The sequence below is a fragment of the Pectinophora gossypiella genome, chromosome 11 (assembly GCF_024362695.1).
Source record: "Pectinophora gossypiella chromosome 11, ilPecGoss1.1, whole genome shotgun sequence".
Classification (NCBI taxonomy): domain Eukaryota; kingdom Metazoa; phylum Arthropoda; class Insecta; order Lepidoptera; family Gelechiidae; genus Pectinophora; species Pectinophora gossypiella.
Genome location: NC_065414.1, coordinates 11,849,922 through 11,872,302, shown reverse-complemented (window position 1 = coordinate 11,872,302; position 22,381 = coordinate 11,849,922). Strand labels below are relative to the sequence as shown.

The 22,381-nt window shown below is 36.7% G+C and overlaps 2 protein-coding genes and 1 long non-coding RNA gene across 3 annotated transcripts in view; 2 read left to right on the top strand and 1 right to left on the bottom strand.

Moving 5' to 3' along the window:
* Nucleotides 1-17,990, bottom strand: part of LOC126370545 (OTU domain-containing protein 7B-like) — a 35,074-nt gene extending 17,084 nt beyond the window's left edge. The window contains exons 1-2 of the mRNA XM_050015447.1: nt 17,818-17,990; nt 8,742-8,795 (exon numbers count right to left, since the gene is read on the bottom strand). Of these exons, the coding sequence (XP_049871404.1) occupies nt 8,742-8,784 (43 nt within the window). The 5' untranslated portion in view covers nt 8,785-8,795; nt 17,818-17,990. The remainder of the gene's footprint in view (nt 1-8,741; nt 8,796-17,817) is intronic.
* On the top strand, nt 12,589-15,737 carry LOC126370642 (uncharacterized). The gene is made up of 2 exons (XR_007566904.1): nt 12,589-12,630; nt 15,546-15,737. It is a non-coding gene; the product is annotated as an uncharacterized LOC126370642 (long non-coding RNA).
* Nucleotides 17,991-19,621: 1,631 nt separating the features above from the next.
* LOC126370621 (tumor necrosis factor, alpha-induced protein 8-like protein 2 A) overlaps nt 19,622-22,381 on the top strand; it is a 70,647-nt gene continuing 67,887 nt past the window's right edge. Inside the window, exon 1 of the mRNA XM_050015586.1 lies at nt 19,622-19,955. The gene's annotated coding sequence lies outside the window, so the exon portion shown is untranslated. The remainder of the gene's footprint in view (nt 19,956-22,381) is intronic.

Sequence of the window (22,381 nt, the reverse complement as noted above, 5' to 3'; positions counted from 1 at the left end):
GCTCACGATCCGGAGGTAATCCAGCTCACAACCCACACGATAGAAGAAGAATTATGTGGTACTACTTATACTCACTCTCACTCACGGTCTTACTTTCTAGCTTGTAACCAGGGACTTTCCAAGCTGCGTTTCTCAAAAATAATATAGATGGCGCTGTTCAGATTTCACGTGATAATCACCTATTTTCTGCGAGAGTTTATGTATGTAATTAAGTATTTCTATGAATTAACGAATTAAAACGGTGAAGGCCGTTGCATTGTGTTGCCTACTACTTGTAAGGGTAAGTGTGTCAGTTAAACAATGACAAGTTGGCAACGAAATCACTTTCCTGTGGGGTTTTGGATACAATGACCACACCTCGGACACTTCATACAAAAACACCTCGTTTTACACAGACACTACATTGACGTTATCGTACACGCACATCGCGACGTCTGACGCCGTACGATTGAACACTAAAGTAAGACCAAGGGGATGAGGTAAACCTAGCTCAGCCGCTGGTGGGGAGCGGAGAGTTGCCGTTCTAAGTGGCCTTTTTAATCCCTCCCCCCAGTTCTAAACAAATACGTCATTTAACGTATATCCTCTTAATTACGTGTGTTCAACCAAATGCACAAATTAATGGATGTTGTGTATTCGTCACTTCGTCAAAATATATCTTTCTTCTTCTATTAAAGCCGCCAAAGGCCCCTAACATTTGTGACAAAAATTGTGTAAAAATAATGTATTACAATACATACGCTTATGTTTAGTAAATAATAATAAAAAAATAACAAATATCTGATTAAAACATAAACAAACAGTGAATGCAACAATTTGGCGGAATATAAAGCTTCTTTTATGTATAAAAAGTGATTCATCAAGATAAAAGTACTGATAATGAGTCAACTAAATAAATATTTGTTTAGTGTATATTTAATTTACTACATATTTAATTAATTATACAATTTCACGCCAAATTTTTGTCGTACCACGTTACGTTATTATAAGTAAATAAGCAGCAAGCAGTGTTCTATTTTCGATTAATTTATACAGTTTGAAATAGAGTGGAATAATACTAAATAAATTTCCGAACTTCATTCATTGTTTTCAATTTCATGTTTAGATTACAAAATGATCATGTGCTCAGCGGTGAAGGAAAACACAGATAGGAAACCCACATTCCCTAGATATGGTTTTCACCTATTTCACCTAGCCTGCTACAGGCTGGATTTCCCTTCGGATTGGAAGGTGAGACGTCTGTCTGTAAAAAACCGGACCTGTCAAATCTTCAGGCTAGGTAAGCGGACCTTGTGAAAACTGACTCTAGTACAATTCGTCGCTCATGGCGCCAATCTCATTATTTAAGGGAAAAGGGAATCACCCTTCACTTAGATATTGTTTTGTCTGCTTACATCTGAGTTATATACCTCGTATAAAAAATATTGGATTTGTTCATAGGACGTCAAGGCCTTATAGTGCCTACTAAGTTAGGTATAATATTCTCAAAATTAAACATTTTTATTATACACTTATTATAATAACACCAAAGAAAACACTAAAGAGAAGGTGCAGGTCGTGTCGTATCAGGGACCTGTTATAAAACTTACAATTGTAAATTACAACGACAATTAGGTGTTCATTACGTAGCTAATATGAAACTGCAAAATATTTGTGATCACTAACTCTGCAATGTACATCAAATTGTCATTGTAATTTACAATTGTAAGTTTTATTAAACAGGCCTCAGGAGGTGAAGGTTTTGTCGGGAAGAAGAGAGGAATGGCGATTACTCCACCGACAAGAGCGCAGCTCTTAAATAAAGAGAGAGATAATATATACACTATTGTTACACACCAATTTGTGTCTTCTAGTTATTTTCTTAGGATGTGTGGCACTGCCTACCCTAGGTTTACGGAAATAAGTCCACTTCACACTATTGTAAAACTTTCAAGTTCCGAACAAACACAGATATTATAGGTGTCGTGTTTAGTGAAGTTCACACTCGAATGATTCTATTTACTTGGCTGGACGACAATGGGCGTATTGGGAAAACAGACACAATGAAACAGGCGCGACAGGATGTAAAATGTAATACAATCGATGACAAAACGCTGAGCTAGATCCAAGCTCGGAATATTGCGGATTTTAAACATTTTGAGCAGGCCTTGACAGATATAGAGTTCAAAATCCTTAATTCCCGGCAATTACACAATGTCAATTTGAAATTAAAAGTTACAATCAAATATTTTAAAACTATAAAAAATAAACAGGTCACAATTTTATTATAATAATACATTTTGTCGCATAAATCCTTAATTATTTTGTAAAGAAGTCAATTTCTTAATTTACTGGTCAATTTGTCCGCTGCTGCCTTGTGCGTCGCTGGTTATATATGAATGAAAACACATGCTTGAGTTTACAAATGAGAACTGTAATACTTTAGATAATGAAAATGTGCAAAATTAGAGAAAAAGCAACACCCGTCGCTATGACCTTATAGGGTGGAAAATAGAGAGAAAAATCGCGGTGTTGCCATAATACAAAAAAATAAATAATTAGTGTGTATTAACAGCTTAGAACTCTTGCGGTCTTCTTTATAAATAACTAACGAGTATTAAACAGAACGCTTCAGGAGCTCGATGGCGCAGCGGTAAACGCGCTCAGTTTGCGATTGTTGAAGTTAAGCAACTTTCGCAAAGGCCGGTCATAGGATAGGACCACAAAAAAAGAAGTTTTCATCTCGAGCTCCTCCGTGCTTCGGAAGGCACGTTAAGCCGTTGGTCCCGGCTGCATTAGCAGTCGTTAATAACCATCAATCCGCACTGGGCCCGCGTGATGGTTTAAGGCCCGATCTCCCTATCCATCCACAGGGAAGGCCCGTGCCCCAGCAGTGGGGACGTTAATGGGCTGATGATTACAAGTACAATTAGTGTTTATATTTCAATATGGTTAACATTTTACAATAGCTTCAATGCGCGGTACGAATTAGATCTGTCAAAGTACAGAAGCCAGTTTTGTGACGTTCATTAGCATAGTGATGTACCAATCAAGATTAGGCCGATCGATTATTTTGTATCGAATGCTAGTAAGGGACTTGTGTTCTTCACATGGTGATATTCACATAGGCGATATCATAGAATAAAGAGTGATGCTACGTATAGAACGGACACACGCTAATTCGTATTGGTGCCGAGCTAGAAATCGGTTCAGCAGTTTCAGAGATTACTTTTTAAATACAAAATAAGATTGCAAACATTATCTCTTTATCCCGAGGGCCGCTTATGTCTCATTAAATATGTAATGTACAAGTATGTACCTAAACTCGATTTATTTACCTCTTTTTTTCTTTTTTTTATACCTCTATATTATATTAATGTAGATAAGACCGATATTGACGTTTAATTGATAGAAAATTCTCGAACTGTGTCGTTTGCATCATTGAATGACGACATAAAAAGTGAGGAAATGACTGGATCAGGAAAGCGGAACAACGCATTGACGCAAAGGCTTTTGACTTACAGTAATACATAACCTGTAAGGAGCAAATAGGTAAGTCATTCTTTCTTAATGTTTTGTTTGTGATATGTAGTCTTATATTATCTCAGGACGTCCACCACCACCTTATGATCATTTCGACAAACATCCGTCTTGATTTTTTGTAATTGTTGTAGTGGAAATTTGATATGACGTTGTTGTCTTTTTTTTGTGTTGGGCGTCCTTTTACAATAAACTATTTCTATTCTATATTGGCATGATTATGTCAGCATATTGGAATGCCGCGCCATAAACAAATACTTACAATCGACAATCGATAAAATATTTGTTTAGCAACGTTGTGGGTTGGTGGAGCCATTTGATTTGGGTACTATCAGCGTAACCAGGGTGGTTAAAACGGCCACATCGAAGCAATTCATCTAAAAAAAAGATATATTGCAATTTGACATTTGCGCATATAAAAGTAGGTGCGCAATGCAAACAAATGTCAAATAGCATTATTGCTTTTTTAGGTGAATTGCTTCGATGTGGCCTTTTCAACCTCCCAGGTGACAAACTCATCTAATAGGTAGAGCGTAACAAAAGCGTAACAGCGTAGTAAGATGATCCGTGCTGCGGAAGGCACGTAAAGCCGTTGGTCCCGGTTACTACTTACTGATGTAAGCAAGTAGCCGTTACATGAGTCATGTCAGGGGCCTTTGGCGGGTCAATAATAACCCTGATACCAGGGTCGATGAGGTTGGTAATTCACCTCACAACCCACACGATAGGAGCGACATGCATACATACAAACATACGTATAAACTCACGTGTATTGCCCAGTGACACAAATTCAAATTCAAAAATATCTTTATTCAGTTGGTAACATAGTTACACTTTGAATCGTCAATTTTTACATAACGAACGTCTCATCCGCCTAAAACTACTGCAGCTTCTCACAGCCTGTATAGCCGGGGAAAAGAAGCTGCAAGAAAAAACTCGGCACAGGGCCCTAGACGTTCTTTAAAAAAATAAAAATAAACATAAAATGGTATACAATTGAGTAATTTAGCTGAGTAATATCAGTTCCCAAACAGTTAATCCCGTGCATTCATATCTTCTAAATAATCACTAACTTTCTTACACACACTTTTCTTACTCCCTCCAAAGGAGTGGTATTAAAGTAATTCATTTGGCATATAAACGTATCAAATTCCACAGGCCAGACTTACTAAGGTTAATAATGTCGAAACAATTAATTCACTACAACAGTACAAAAACAACAGTCGTCGACCTCTCCTGCCGTTGTCAATGTTGTCATGCTTGCAGACCGTCACGCGATCAAACATATGGTTATATTTTACTCAACTGTAATAGATATACTTAGTATAGTAAGGGGTTCGAAGCTTGGTTAGTTGATGTTCATATTGTCTTTGTTTTGAAAGGTAGTATTGTTAATAATGTCCGAAATTAACCTTAAAGCTTAACGATGAAATAGGCTAGTTTCCAACTAGTCAAAACAGTTACGTTTTACTAAACTTCAAAACACGACATTACTATGGAATTTGTATGAAAAAGCAACCTGTGACGTCATAGAAAAGCATGACAAAATGTCGGACTTATTATTACATTTTTGTATAATAAAATTCATGAGTTGAATAATAGAAAAAAGAAAACGTTTTTGTCACCTTTAGTTCTGTCTTTATTTAGTAACTAGCTTTTGCCCGCGACATCGTCCGCGTGGCGTGTTATAAAAGAGAGGTCTTTGTGTGTGTGGGAGTGCATGTCAAATTTCAAGCATCTAACTTATGCAGTTTAGATTTTTCATACAAAAGGATTTTCCCGCTAATTCCCGTTCCCGTGGGAATTTCGGGAATTCCTTTCTTAGTGCACCTCTACGGTACCTAAGCTACGTCCCTTCCAAATTTCAAGTGCCTACGTTTAGCCGTTTAGGCTGTGCGTTGATATGTCAGTCAATCAGTATCTCCTTTTATATATTTAGAGATAGATTAGAATTTCATAATTTATCTTTGACTTAAGATACTACCCAATTTTATTGTCCATGTGCGTGGCGTATGAATACATCATCCATCCGCTAGCGGTCGCTAGACGGATTTCGAAGGTCAACCATGATAGGAAACCATGAAGGTCTTTTTATTTTTGAACAAGCCAAACAAACTGGATAATCGTACTCTTGAAGCAATGTTCACGTTCAATAGGGTATTTGACTGGGTCAAAAATAAATTATAAAATGCTAATCTAGAAATAAAAGCCATTCTAACATGATCAAAAATCAATCACATTTTACTTTACGACTTATTTTCGAATTTTATTTATGAATAAAGTGACAATAAGTACGACGTTTGACCGCTTTTATTAATGACGTCACAGGACGGTATTTCCATACAAACTCCGAAGAAGACTTTCGTTTTGACGTTTAGTAAAAAGTATCTTATTTGACTAGGTTGTCAAGTAGCCTATTCCCAGCACAGGCCTAAACCAATGATTTTAGAACTTGTTTTATAAACTTCATGGCGACAAGGGTTCAGCCTATCGGTCATAACCTACGAATAAATCGTAGCTCATAACTATCATCTATTATATTAGAAATGACATAATCTCAAGCAGATTTTAGGCCCCCAGGCCTGTTGTATGCCCACCTGGCCGCCCTTGGGCATGTTGTCTTAAATTTTGGACCGGGGGAGAGCCCTGGGGGTTAATATGGCCAGATCGAAGCAATTCATCTAAGAAATTAATATTGCAGAAAGCTTGTCGGTAATCCACACGATAGAAGAAGAATTCGGAGATCATCTTACAAATGGCCAAGGAGAGAGAGAGAGAGAGAGAGAGATCTTACAAATGCCCAATACTAATAAATAATACAATATAAATACACTTTATTGCACCAAAATAAAGGGAAATACACAAGACTCTTAACAGGTACAGTCATGAATCATGAGCAATATAATGTACCCACTTTAGGACTCTGTCGCACTAACATATTTGACATTTAGTGAGACTTACAGTTCAATTTGTCAAAAAAGTTAATGTGAGATGGTACCAAAGTGTAACATATTAATGCTCGTGACCGTACATGGCAAAGTGGCGGCCTATATCGAAAATAATTATTAGGTCGAACGCCTGTCGCCATCATTATACGAATACCTATAATAACCAAACCTTAACCAGGCCCCCATCTCCATTTGATCAAGTAAACAAGACTTGACATATACGAATCTGGGGCCATAAGACTGTGTGAATACGGAATTAACTGACTTCATCGCGTCAAGATCAAAGAGTTGTTGATGCCTGGGGGTTAACCCTTTCACGGGCAGAGACCCTGGGTCATTGATGGTTCATAATAGATACTACGACACCTTGTTATCGGAACGTCATTAGACGTTCTGTCCTTGAAATTGTTAAAATGGCGTTATCGAAGCAATTCATCTAAGAAAACAATATTGCAATTTGTAATTTGCGCATATAAAAGTAAGTGCGCAATGCAAACATAGATGAATTGTTTCGATGTGGTCGTTTTAACCCCCCAGATATGTATTGTCGTCATTTATCACATTCTTCACTTTGTTTTTGTCTGGAATAAAGTATAGACGATCCTATTTAAATACTCTGTGCGACTGTTTTACTCTCTCAAAACTCTGGATGTTTACTATGCAACACAAAACTATTTATTACACTCAAAAGTTTTTAAACAATTATAATCTGTTAGGTAGTACAGGCTTCTGTAAAAAACCGGACCTGTCATATCATCAGGTTACATAACCGGACTCTCCGTGGTAACGTGGTAACGACCTCCATGGTTCGAACGACCACTGGTTGAGCGTTGGGTTCACGATCCGGAGGTCCCAGGTTTGAATCCCGATGGGGACATATCACAAAAATCACTTTGTGATCCCTAGTTTGGTTAGGACATTACAGGCTGATCACCTGATTGTCCGAAAGTAAGATGATCCGTGCTTCGGAAAGCACGTTAAGCCGTTGGTCCCGGTTACTACTTACTGATGTAAATGAGGACAAACACTAGAAGCTCAAATGTAGGTGGCAGCACGGTTGAGTGTTCCTAAACTTTGACAGTTCTCCATACTGTCCAGCTAAAAATTCGTAATAAATTGCTATAAAATGTGAAGCAACATATACTCAAATAGACGGGGAACTGTCAAAATTTAAGAACACTCAACAGTAGGGTCACCTGATGGGAGAAATAGGCAGTTTTATGCTGTCCGTCCATAGTGACATTAGGAATTTATTACTTATCTGTACCGCAAGCAAACCACGGACACTCCATACAAAAAAAAAAACATTACCATGTTATGCCTACCACGTAAGTGCGAGCGAGACAGTTCGGGGGTGGTCAGAGGGGATGAGGTCGGCGCCCCATACGAATTGGTGCGGGGCGAAGTTACCGCTCTATACGTAGCATTATTTATTCTTAACCGTAAGTTTAGCTAGACCCATCCGAAGAAGAACCCTAATACAATGACGTAAAACAAATATCTGCGTAGGTTTATAAACTACGTAAACATTGACTTACAAACATCAGAATGTGGCAAGGGAAACTTTCTACACAAATCCATGTATGTGCACGCCTACAGTAAAATAAAGCTGTCCATAAAAGGAGAGTCATAATGAAACTATGACGCATGTTCTGCGTAGGAAAACTGCATTTCATTAAAACGTATTGGTTTGTTTGGTATCAAGGACAAAGTTAAGAGTACCGTACTAAAGTACTAATCGAATAGGTCGCAAAACGTCAAAGAAATTCATATTGTAAGTTGGTATTTTAAACAAAAAATCTAAGTATCTTTAAGCAGAAATTTTATATCATAGGTTGTTAAATAAATAAAGGACGATGGGTCAAGACGTCCCCCTCTACCAACTGATTTCAGACATATCTCATTCCAAGCGTCTTAACAAGTTGATATTTATGTTCTACTTTCTCGAAATACGTGGGATTTAGCCGGAATTCGGGTTTTTTAGTATGAATTTGGGTACCTCCTGGTACCTACTTACATCAGTGTCATCATTCTGCGACAAACCCTTTTTTTATTTTATTTCTAAACCCTATGAATTTAGAAGTTAAAACTAATTGGTAATCTTTTTACAGATACTAATGAAAACACTTCACGTAATAAAGTATACGTTGCTATCACGTATTTTATTTTTAATTACGTACGATTGTTCATTCTCTGGTTTCTAAGATTACCGTACTCTATTGACATAACACGGCCAAGTTAAATAGTAACTCGAAAAACTATTAAAACACTTACCATCTGTATGCTTTCCAGCGATCGGGTTCGCTTCCATCACCATAATGATTTACCCTGAAACAAGAAACAAATAGGTATTTAGAGCAAGCATACACACAAGTATACTTGTATGGCATTATATCAGTCACTGTGAACTTTAAAACTTTGGCACTCAATACCGCTGGTCAGTGTACATCGGAAATAACAAATGGACAAGAAACACACCGGTGAGCAATACTGATACGTAACGATGCCCACGCTAGATTTAAAATAGATTGTCACCTCCATCCAACATGACCAGTTAAGGGTGATCTTTGGCATCTCATTAATTCTGTTCAGTTTGGTAAAAGGAGAAGGTCTTCATAACCTGGTTTTTGATTGTATGAGTGTTTGTTTACGATACCTGCGCACGTGTATGAGGCATGTAGTTGTTAATAACTGGCTATATCTATAAGTAGGTATAAAGTACTTCGGCGGAGCTAAACGCGTATATGCGATCATTTCATAAGTATCTTAGCACGTTTTTTCATACTTCCACTCCGTTGTTTTTACTGTATGACCAACTGTGTACACTTTTTTGTCGTTATTTAATACTTGATTTATCGTTAAAGTAGCTATGTAGTTGGAGAAAAAAAAACGAACCCCGACTAGAAAAAGTACGCTAACAGCAGACCAGCTCAGTGGTTCCAGAAGACATTAGTGTTTCAAATGTCAGATCCCACATATGCTTGCAAGCAAACTGAGCGTGTAACATTCCTATCACACCTAACAAACGACCTGATGACCTTGAAGACCTGAACCGATTTCCACCAAACATAGCTAAGAACACTCTCGACTGATACACCTTTCAAACAAAAAAAAACGCATTAAAATCGGATTATCCGTTTGGGAGCTACGATGCCACAGACAGACACGTACACATTTACACACACACAGACACGTCAAACTTATAACCCCGTCGTTTTTTGCGTCGGGGGTTAAAGAGGATAAGTTTGATGACAACTAATGGATTGTGTCAAATACATGGCATTTAGAGGTGATGGGTTAAGATATAAACCTCGTATTACACAGGCACTACATTGACGCTATCGTACACGTCTCACGCCATACGATTAAAGACTAAAGTAAGACCGAAAGGGGGTGAGGTAAACATAGCTCAGCCGCTGGTGGGGACCGGAGAGTTGCCGTTCTATGCGTAGTATTATTCCTTCTATGGTGTAGATAAAATGGATCATATTTTCATCCAACGGAACGCATTGTTCATTCATTCTAATGTAGGATTATATTTAGTTCGCTTTTTATGGTCGCTGATTATGTGCGAGGCGTGTGACAATCGCGGTTTGGCATGCGACATCCAATGATATAATGATTTGCACATTTTGACTGAGCGACTGTTTTGTGTATTTCGATACAAGTGTGACAAAAGGTGATCATTAACCTCGTGATGCACTTAACGATGGAAGTCTGCAACAAGAAAAGAGTGACTCGCAATAATTTCTCAGCTAATAAAAAGAAGCTATTTTTAGTAAACGCTAATTGCCTATTCAGGCAAATATGAACTTAATTTTCATGTAGTTTGCCAGTTGTAATACAGAGATAATGCTATGATAGAATAAGAAATAATGTGTCAAGGGAGTGTTGTGATGTGAAAGAAAATGTACCTAGTTCTTGCGATGGATGTACCTCTGACTACCCCCAAATGGTTGGGCTAGCTAGGTTTGCCTCGCCCCCTCGGTCTTACTTTAGTCTTAAATCGCATGGCGTGAGACGTCACACACACAGATGTGCGTGTACGATAATGTCAATGTGTGGTGTCTGTGTAAAACGAGGTGTTTCGTATGAAGTGTATGGGGTGTGCTGCAGTTTCAGCGAAAATTACAGTAGAAAACGCGGCATTGTTTTTTATTTCGTTCTTATTTTAAATCGAACAGAGAATATTTTAGTATCGCCGGCCGTTTATCAAGTCAATGGTTGAAAATTACAATATTGATAGCATTTCTGTTTGTCTTTTGAGTTAACAAAAGACTCAAAGTTTACCTTGTCTAATGGAAATGATAATTTCAATGGGTAATTCTCGTTGCGGTCGATCAATGGGTGACCGTTATGGTGTTCCATTTGAGTTCCTTTTGCTTCGAGATAAATCAGATAATTGGTTTGGATTTTAGCACATAGATGGCACATGAAATCCAATACCTTAGCTATTGAAAAAAAAACTTGTTTCTTCTTTATTCTATTGTTTGTTGTTGGTCAAAGTTTTTTTTTACTTATTGTAGATTTTCCGCAAATGGCATTAACTACTTGGCCAAGTGGACAACACTGAGGGCTCTCACCCAGTTACACCGAAGCGGAAATGTTTTGTAACACGGGAAAAATGCACTTAAAAATGTTCAAGAATTCGGAACGGCTTGACGAAGGGACCTAAACGTTTGTTGATTTGCAGAAGCATAACTATTACGCATTACTATTTTCCAGTCGGCTGGTAAATACTGGAATCCAATCACGCATACCATGAGCGATAAGTAAGGCATTCGCTAGACACAGTACAAACAGAATCAGTACGCTATCTTCACAGAACGGACGGAGAATAATATTAATGTTATGAACACACACACCCCGGACACTTCATACAAACAACCTCGTTGTACACAGACACTACATATGACGTTATCGTACACGCGCAACTGTGTGTGTGCGTCTGACGACTGTCAATTTCAAAATTCGAACATTCAAAATTCAAAAAACGACGGTTCGCGCGCAGCCTTCAGGATTGAAAACTAATTTGTGTCCGAGGGGGTGGGGTAAACTTAGCGTGTAGTGGTAGTGGGGAGCGGAGAGTTGCCGTTGCATTCGTAATATTATTCCTTATTCTATGGTAAGGTAACAGGTTACTAGTAGCCTTAAAAAGCCGTATAGTGCATGATTAGAGGGGACATCATTTCATAAATCTGTTTTTACAACAAGCCCAGCATTCTAGAGGTATATTCTGTGTATTTTGTTCTTTCACTTTCAAAACATATCGCAAGCTCACGACTGTATGCCTAGTTGGATAAGTTATACCCCTTCAAATGTAGCATGATTAGAATATCAGCAGAGCAGAGATATATAGTACATCGCCTAGAGCGAAAGAGACGAGAGATATACTCTAATCATGATACGTTGAAAGGTATATAGTGGCACGTCTGACGCAAGACGAATTGCGTATGGACTTTGATTACGAGTGCCCATCCCATTAGGGATTACGGGCGTGAGTTTAATATGTGTATTACAAAAAAGTTCCCCAACCAGCCCTGTGTGTGTAGGCCTTTAAACTATGAGTCATAGAGTATTCTTGTCTGAACGTCGAAGGAATTAGGAAGTACCCTAGGTCTTCATTGGCGTTTGACCTTTCCGGTTAATACGGCATCAGACTTATTAGCTTATTACGGCGACAAAATGTTTATTTTTTTTTTTTTTTTTTTTTTTTTTTTTTTTTTTTTTTTTATGCAAATGTTTATTGTTCCTTGCCTGCAACACGGTTCCTGAACCGTGTAACGTCGTCGAAATTCGTCAAAGGCATGGTATAACAAAACCAGGTATGCTCAATCCCGTGAAAAGCCGCCATTGCTAGCCGTTTGATGACGTAAGTGTTCCCACTGTGTTACTATTAAATTGGTATCTCCAACATTCCAAGGACGTAGTAGTTTATACGTAGTGTCTGTGTACAAGGACGTTGTTTGTATGAATGAATAAATAAATAGACGTAAATTGTATTATTAAAAATGAAGAGACTAATGTATTTTCACTGTCACATATATAAAAAAATAATTAAAACATTTTATACGTTTACGTTTTATACGATAATACGTTTTGTTGTTGTAATTGTGAATGCAGTGGTGCTAATTCCTGTAAATATCATCTAATTTTATTTTAAGTTATACCTGTCATTTTCTTATCTGCCGAAAAGGAAAGGGACGGGTAATCGACAAGCATAAAATTTACGGAACACACGTCAATTTTAAGCACAAATATAAAACAACCGTCTAAAAATTTTACATTGGCCAATAACCCTATAGAATTAAGTTGACAGCTCACGTCAAACGGTTTGCGAGCGAGCGAGATACCTTTTGATTCGCCCGGATTATTCATTCATTTACTCATTCTTCCTAAAATTAAGAGTTGTCAATCATCCGTCCCTTTCCTTTTCGGCGGATAAGAAAATGACAGGTATAACTTAAAGTAAAATTAGGAGGTGTCTGCAGGAATCGGCGCCAGTGTGTACCTGTAATTGGGGCACATATACAAAAACTAATTTAAGACTTGCATTTTACCATTTTACAATATGTGTACTGTTGGTATAGCACCTATCTAAAAAAAAATAAAAAAAATAACTGTAAGTAAATCTTTAACTAAAAATTCAAAAGTCCTTGACATCATCAAATAATAGTATCCACACAATGACTTAGTTATTGTCAAGTTGAGTTCCCCGTGATGCCCCTGACCAAAAGGTCCCATCACACTACCTACCTTTCCCCTTTGGATGTATAAAGACTATTACTGGCCTAGTGAATATGATGTCTTAATAAATTTGTTAAGAATGTCATTCGTTACATAAAGCGAGTGAAACTATAGTGATTAAAGTCAAGACGTGAGTGATAGTTCGTTCAACCAACATAAAACAGCAAGACACGAAATATGAAAGTACTAGCCCTTTCGCGTGACATAATAATGAGAGTGAAATTCTTCAAACTGGTTATACAAGAAGAATGTTCTATAATACTATTAGAAGTTCGAATCTCTAGTTCGGTTAGGACGTTGGAGGCTCACCCAGATTGTCCAAAATTAAAATGATCCGTGCTTGGAAGGGCACGCAAATGCAATTATATTTTCCTGGCTACTATTTAGGTACTTTACTTACGCCTTTGACGGGTCAATATGCATAGCTATATTCAGTTCTGATAACTAAGCCAAGAATACGAAATAATCATCATCATCATCCATCCAACGGCGACGGCGACTCCTAAATGTCTATCCCAGGGCGATGTTATGATAGGCTCTAATGTGGCTAGCAAAACCGAACTTCGATTTGAAGGTTCGGCCACATGGCGCACAGAATAACTGGCCAGCAGAATTAAATGTATAGTTGTAGGAGGGCTTGTGTCTACCGTATTTGGCGTATGTGACGAAATAATACTACGTATAGAACGGCAATTCTCCGCTCTCCACCAGCGTCTGAGCTAGGTTTACCTCACCCCCCTCGAATCGTATGGCACTAGACGTCTCACACACAGATGCGCGTGTACGATAACGTCAATGTGTGGTGTCTGCGTAAAACGAGGTTGTTTGTATGAAGTGTCTACGTATAAGATGACATAGTAACCTGGCAGAAAAATAAAGGATTGCAATCAATATACTGACCAATCTACGTTTCAAAGTCTATTGGAATGTACACAACACAATATAATTCAGTGGCTCATTGTTTAATCAAAGCCCGTCCCTCGCACGTGCAGTGAGGCGCCTCTAAACTATTTACCTTTGTATAGTGGACATTTAGTTTAACTGTTAAGTAACAAATACAGGGTGTTAGTGACATCGCAACGAAAGCTTTGAGGGATGATTCAGACCATGATTCTGAGTTGATATCACGTGGAATTTTTTGGTGAAAATAAATTTAAAAAAATAAAGAAAAGTAATAATTTTGCGACGGAAAATTTTACTTGATATTAACTCAGTATCATGGTCTGAATCATCCCCCTCAGTATTCGTTACGATGCCACTAAAACCCTGTATATTAAATTAATTGCTCTTATACAGGACTGGGAGCGCATAACCAACAATGCGCTCAGCTGCTTTCCAACACCATAGAACAAAGAATGTAAAAAAACGGTCGCCCCGCACCAATCCGTTTCGGGCGCCGAGTTACTTTTACCTCACCCCCTCTGGAATTTACCTTAGTCGTTACTAACGGTATAACGTCACTCCGGTAACCGTTTTATTCAATATTCTTTCGGTTGTTTAAGATAGAATCATGTCTAAGTCTTCCTTGGATCCCCACCAGTGATGTGCCATACCTAGGAATTTTCTCTCTTTGGGAACATTCCCGGAAGAAACAAGGCGTAAAAGTTATGAAAAAGAGCTTTATTAGCCTTTAGGCAGGATCAGAGTACAAGAAAGAACAATTTGAAAAAATAAAGCAGCTAATACTTAGTACTATTGTTACTATTAAAGAATTTTTAAAACAGGAACATTCTCCCTTTGGGAACATTGCCGGGAAAGACACATCACTGGTCCCCACCCAACATTAACTCAGACAAAGCCACAGGCCGTGACTAGTGGTATAAATATAAATAACCAAGACAATACCGAATGTCAATCGACACTAACACTAAATCGAATATGCTCAGCAGGTAGGAGAAAGTTAGAATGGCATGTGGAAAATAGTATCAATGAACTTTTTATACCTTCGTATTGGATGCGTGGTTAGTAGTTACATGTTCACGCTATGGCCTTTTCAGGGTAGGCTGCTACATAGAAGCACAATTAAGAATATAAAATGAGAAACGATTTTCAACAATAAATAAAAAGTTGATTTAGTTTGTAGCTAGTTTAAATCTCAACTTTTTTTGTCCTCATATTTCCTTAATTTTTTGTCCCTAGTGTCAATTTTGATTATCTACCTATTTAATTCCTAATATTTATGACAGAAAAAGAAAGCTTGGTGATGTGTGAGTACCTAACTTATCTCGAGATGGATGTACCTCTGACTAGCCCACCTGAGAAGTAGCCCATTTGTATAGTTATGAGCATAATGGTGCTAATTCCTGTAAATACCATCTAATTTTATTTTAGGTTATATCTGTCATTTTCTTATCCGCCGAAAAGGAAAGGGACGGGTAATCGACAAGCATAAAATTTATGGAACACACGTCAATTTTAAGCACAAATCTAAAACAACCGTCTAAAAATTCGCCCGGGTTATTCATTTATTTACTCATTCTTCCTAAAATTAAGAGCTGTCAATCATCCGTCCCTTTCCTTTTCGGCGGATAAGAAAATGACAGGTATAACTTAAAGTAAAATTAAGAGATGTCTGCAGGAATCGGGGCCAGTATATGTTATAATATTATTTATGACAAATAATTCAGTTTTATTAGCACATTTACAACAACACACATTCATTCATTCATTATCTGTTTTTAGAGAAGTAACTACCAATCTCACCATCCAACCTGAAGGGATAACCAGCCTAGATAAGACAGGTCACATACCTCTGAAAATATGTCTTGAGTATGTAGGGTTCCTCATGATGTTTTTCAACAACATAACAGAACAGAACTACTGCCGGGTCTGCATGACAACCGCGCCACTCCACACGCGGCGTGAATTATATTGTGCGTTTCGACCAATAGCCGTTTGACGTCCATCTACATAGATAGTATTTGTATCGTTTATTGGTCCAAGCGCTCAATATAATTCGCGCGGCGCGCGGCGAGGTTGTCATGCAGACCCGGCTGGGTCTCATAGTCCTTATCACATTTTTTATCTATAGAGTACAGTTAATCTTATTTCCTTAATATGAGTGAGTAATCACAACAACTGTTACAATGCTATGTTTGACTCATTTTATCTTTGACTGATAAAGATAAACATATTATTTATCAGTGACGAAAGGAATGGTATTTCATTAAACATAATGCTGTAACTTTGATAAAACATTTCATTGTTTTTAAGTTTTAGAAACAGAAGTTAATACTGTTAATAGTGTCCATAAAAAGCATTGTATTTTAGACAATTACACATCTGTTAATACAAATTCTTTTAAGAGCTAATTTGCAAAGTTTTAGACTAAAATTATATTAACTAATACAGATTTTTCAACACTGAACATAAAACATATATGACCACCATGTTATATACTATAGGATTATCTTTATAATATGCAATTGCAATGGTCTGTTGGACTGCACAATCCAAGTCCCTTATAAAAAAAAGAAAAAAATAGCTTCCAATTTATTATTTTTTTTATTTATTTGGAGTTAAGAAAATATTGGTGCCAATTCTGACAAACACAAACTTAATTTTATTCAGTTTGGCCAGTTTTTAAATAGCGCTGTCCTTTTCATAGCAAAGGTGCAAGAAAGAGACAGGGCTCAAGGGCAAAACTGAAAACTAAATTAAAATTAAGTTGGTGTCTGGCAGAATTGGTACATTATATTTTGTTTTACTTTATAAACAATGCAACCAAACGTGAATGTTAAAAGAGTGGAACAAGTAACAGTATGTAGTGGAAACCACAGAGTATCCATTACCAGTGTCAAGTTTCCATCCTATAGTTGTGTGAAACTTCAACTTGAGTTGAAGGAATGAATTTCTAGAATAGACATTATGGAAGATTCTATTAAAAATCTGTGAAGTATCTTTTTAAAATAGTTGTATTTTATGATAAATATTACTTATTTGTTTAGCAGTCAAGTAAATATTGACCAAAAAGGTTATCACTCTTTGTTTGGTACACAAAAACAAAAGATGATTCAAAGTTCGTTTGTAATAAAGTGACAATAAATAAAATGGGTACCTTTTAAAGAATTTAATTAAAATTCTTGGGAAGAGTAGGTAAAGAAACTCATAATGGCCTTGAGTTTATGTACATTCTCTGGTAACAATTAATTAGCATATGCTGATTGAATGTAAACAATCGACGGCTTTGGGCGGGAGTAAATAAACAAACGGGCGTTCTATTTCAATGGCATTACGCATGGCCAATCTGAAACCATTTTAAAATGTTGTTTTTAAAGTTGGTCGTAATTTGGCACTATTAACGCTATTTACGTCGGTCGTAACATGGCCGATGTCCTTGACTCCTCACATAGTCCCACATACAAATATGTACACGAGATGTAAGGCCAAATTAGCTGATGACACTCCTTCGCTTACTCAAGGTTACGAAGAATAACTGCGCGAAAACTGTTCTAGAACCGATAAACGGCTAATAAAAACGTTGCGAAAACGCCACTGCGACTGATAGCTCACTAAAAAACCCTACAATGCATCGCCCGTGAAATTACATCGAAATTACATAGGTCGACAGGTGTTCAAACAATTTACGTATCTAAATACTCACCTCAAAGGGTTTATATCCTGACCAATAAACTGTCCTTATCCATAAAACACTTTCACAAAAATGTAAAACACAACTGAAGCCTCTAAAATACAAGAGACTACGATATTTACAATATTCCAATATTTATTTACAAATAGTCCACTCTGCACTGCGTGAAACACTTGTGAAAAACCATAGAGCAAATAGAAGATTGACAATTTGACATGACAGAGGACCGGTAGTGATGCTCGATGCATCTTTCTTAGTCGATATCGATATTTTACGATATTTATTTAAGGTACAATATCGTTGATGCGATTTTCATTATTTTATTATGATAGGGTACAATGACGGACTTTTCAATCTACGTTCACCAAAAACTATATAGATGGCGTTGTTCAGTTTTAACGTGATAATTACCTATTTTATCATTACTCGGGTACATAATTATTTCAAAATACAATGTAATGGCAGAAGCATAATAATAAAAATAATTGTTACGTGATTTTTGGATCACATTATGTATAGAATTTGTTGCTACCTATATTGCTTCACTTTATTTTGTTCAGAAAAATAATGATTAGAAGATGTAATTGTGCCTGGGTGTAATAAAAAGAGTCATCATTTATACACAAACACAAAGATGAAAGATGCATTATGTCTATTATACATGAAATTAGTAGGTTAAACGAAAAAAACAATTACAGCGCCATCTATATTGATTTTGAGGAACGTACCCTGGAAAGTTCCTCATTTATTTCACTTCAGTACTTTAGATAGATAGATAGATAAAATACTTTATTGAGCATGATGGACACAAAATACAGAGATAAGGACAACATATACAGAAAAACACAACAGGCGGCCTTATTGCTCATGCAGCAATTTCTTCCAGACAACCTTTCGGTACAGGAAAATTTTGTACAAATATAATAGTAGCGGGTTAGTGCATTCTAACATAACTTTATCACTTTAAAAAGGAAAATATGTAAAAGTAATGCCAATCGAAAAAGAGTTTACTAATTTTCATTAACCATTGAGTACTTTGAGCTGGTTGGAACTTGGAAAATCATAGTGAGTATAGTCTCGTGTATCACATCATATGTACATCAAGATGGAGCATAGCATCCTTTGGCTAGAGGATGTCGCCGCAGTCATATCGTCGCCCTAACGAGCAAGTTGAACTCCTTTGTGCGAGGAAGTACTTCTGGCAAAAGCGTGGTGTATATATTTCATAATACTCATTGGTCCGATTTATACTTTTGGTTAAGAGCCACGTCACTTTTTTCCATTAGGTTCCCGGAACTGGCAGTATTTCGATAATTGAATCTTGTTCCTAGATCCGCTACTTTTACTTTGCCTAAAAAAAATAATTTAATGATATATTTTATCGATATGTGGTTAAGAGATTTTGTCACAACAAATTGTCTATGAAAGTAATCAAGTGTTACCATTTCAAATCAATTTACCCTATATGTGGTAGTTTTGGTGCACCTAGTAAATAACTTTGATAATTAATACACATTGCTTTATTAAAATCTGTTCAAAAAAGAGATATTTTACCTTTTTTTGACCTTAATTACTTTTTAAATGATTTCATAGAGCGGATAACTTTACCTAAAACTTTCTAAATAGAAAATACAAAGTAGATATAGTAATAAAATTTTGAGACGTTTTTTCGATTGATCTCTAAATTTTAATAATATATTTCCCTTTCATACAAATTTATAAAAATTACACCTATTGGTTTTTTCTACAACCATGGGAGCTTTTTCTCTATAAAAGGGCAACATTTTCATTAATTTCCTTCCGTCGGGGAGTCGTGCAGATGGTCGCCCAAGGTCCAATCAAATCATTCGGTTCGGACAACGTACGTGGGCGGGCACCAAAACATTGTTCGCAAGCACGCATCGCGTTTATTTACAACAATTTGAATTCGGATTTATTGAATGGAAAATCGATGGGTGACAGTTGGAAATTACATTTATAAAGGCAGTGAAGAGTTTTGGTGGTGAATTGTGACTGGACGGTCGATTTTGTTTGGTTTATTGACTGGTGCGATCTTGGATATTTGGTGAAAATGACGGCTTCCACTATGATTGAGCTGGAATCCTGGATTATCTACCAGTGTGTTCTGAACGAATGCCATGTCTCCAGCTGTAAGTATTTTTTATGAATTTCATATTTTTTTAGAAAAGGACTTGTTCATAGCACGCATCTTTTTATTAACGGCTACGATACCTACCGGCCTGCCTAATTATTATATTTATTTATTAAAACTAACCTTTTAAGTAATTATCTGTTATTTGGGTATAATCTAACGGTCGTTTTTACCTAATTAAATTACCTATTAGCAGATGTTTTGTACTAAAATTGAATTTTAATAGGTAGGTATACCTTCATTTTATTTTTAATGTGTTATAATGTTATAATTAAACGTACCTAGTTTAACTAGAAAAGTTTGAAGTACAGACGAAAAGCCCGAAAAATAAAAAGAAATAGGTATTCCTACTCACCTGCTTAGCTTATCTGAAGAAAATGAATCATGAAGAAAAACAAATTTTATTCCGAGACTTCATTTAATTTCAATGGATTTCGTGCCAAATAGGTATTAGGTAGGTACAGTTAGGTACTTTCACGCTATTATTTATAGGTACCTACCTACTGACTGTCTGTATACATGACTACCTTTACCTTCACCTCCAGACTATAGTCTTATTAGTTACCTATTGTAGGTAGGTAGGTACCTACCTACAAACCAATCCATACGTCTCGATCAGTGAAGACGGCAAAAGGGTGCAAAACTTACGTAAAAATATATACCTAACCTTTAGGCAAATAAGACCAGTATACCTACATTTAAGAACAATTTGAAAAAGAAAAGCAGCCAGTGTCTTTACTATTAAAGAGATTTTACAACGGAAACATTCCCATTGTGAAAATTATTTAATAACGGTAATAAGTAAATAAAATAAGAACACTGGCTGCTTTTCTTTTTCAAATTGTTCTTTCTTGTACTCTGCTTTCCTAACCTTTAGATAACTAAAGGTTAGGCAATACCGCTTTTTTTACATAACTTTTGCGCCTTTTTACTGCCTGGAACGTTCCCTAAGTGGGAACATTCCCGGGAACGGCACATCACTGTTCTTGAAATGTTTTAAAAAGTCTTATTAATTCGTAAATGTAATAAAGCCTTATTCTGGGTATAGACAATCCAGATATCCTTTTATAAGCAAGTAAACTTGTCTTTAGAAATGATCTTAACATACCTCTATACCTAGGTACCTCTTTTATATACATATAATATATAAGAGTTATATAAGACTTAGCTAGATCTACATTCTACTGACGTGGCGACGTGATGTAGGTAGTTTCTGGAACTGTGTTCATTATTGAATCAGGTGATTTATTTACCTATTTGTGGTTTTCCCCCGCATGTACGGGCATTATCTCAGAATGATAGATTCGAAATACAAAACTACTAAATACTTACTTACCTCACTGGTTGATATTGAAAAACTTTGCTAGCATCTAGGTAAGTAGGTACTATACAATACAAATCCCAAAGAATTTATACAGTTTAGTGCAATTAGGCTTCCCACAAGATTGAGAAATATAGACGAAGAAGTATTCAAGTACCTGCCAGAAGAATACAATATGTACAACATACTTATACCTACCTAAATAGAATTAAATCCCTGTGTATCTTTATTCCACGACCCTGCGCAATTTATTGAATAAAGATTTCGTATTTACGCAATAAACGCAACTTTCATTTTTATATCTTATTTGTTCATCGTGCAATATATTATAATTAACCCCTTTTAAAATATGAACTCCGTATAAACGATCTTGTTCACCGATTCTCTTTGATGTTTTACAATTAGTTCGTTCACTCGTATAACACTAACCACTCAAAAGGCATCTTCAATTAACGCTAATTACGAGCCGCGAGGTTATCTCCGTAAACGCATTATACGATATTAATTACCAAACGAATTAACGTATACTCCTGTTTCAAATACATCTCTTGCTTACAAAGGAAGAACAATATGGGAGGGAGTGGAATTCTTTGCCGTCTTCTGTATTTCCGAATGCATAACCCGAGTGCTTTCAAGGCCAGAGTGAACAGGCACCTTCTGGGCGAGCGAGCTCCATCTTAGGCCTCGTCAATGCCTTCGGGCAAGTCAAAAAAATTGAAGTAATCGACCGATGGAGATATTTCTACACATGGAATGTCTGAATTGAATGCCAGATAGAATGGCCAATGGCAAGCAAGAGCGGTCGACTTTGAGTCTGTTAATTGTCAATGTCCCGAGAAGGTTGCAATTGCCTTTTAAGAATTCTGAGAAAACATATGCAATACAGATTGTACCGATTAATAAAGTTACTGTTACTTGAAGTGTTGTGGTATTCCTTTGAAACCTGTTTAAGAGTTTTAATAATTTGAAACTGCATTCTGAGTCAGATCTTTGAACCTAATATGCATGTGGTACAAGTAGTAGGTACCTATACCCAGGTACACAGGTGATTTTTTCTGCGAGTTTGGGAATTGGCAATTAATGAATTGCCTACATAAGATTTC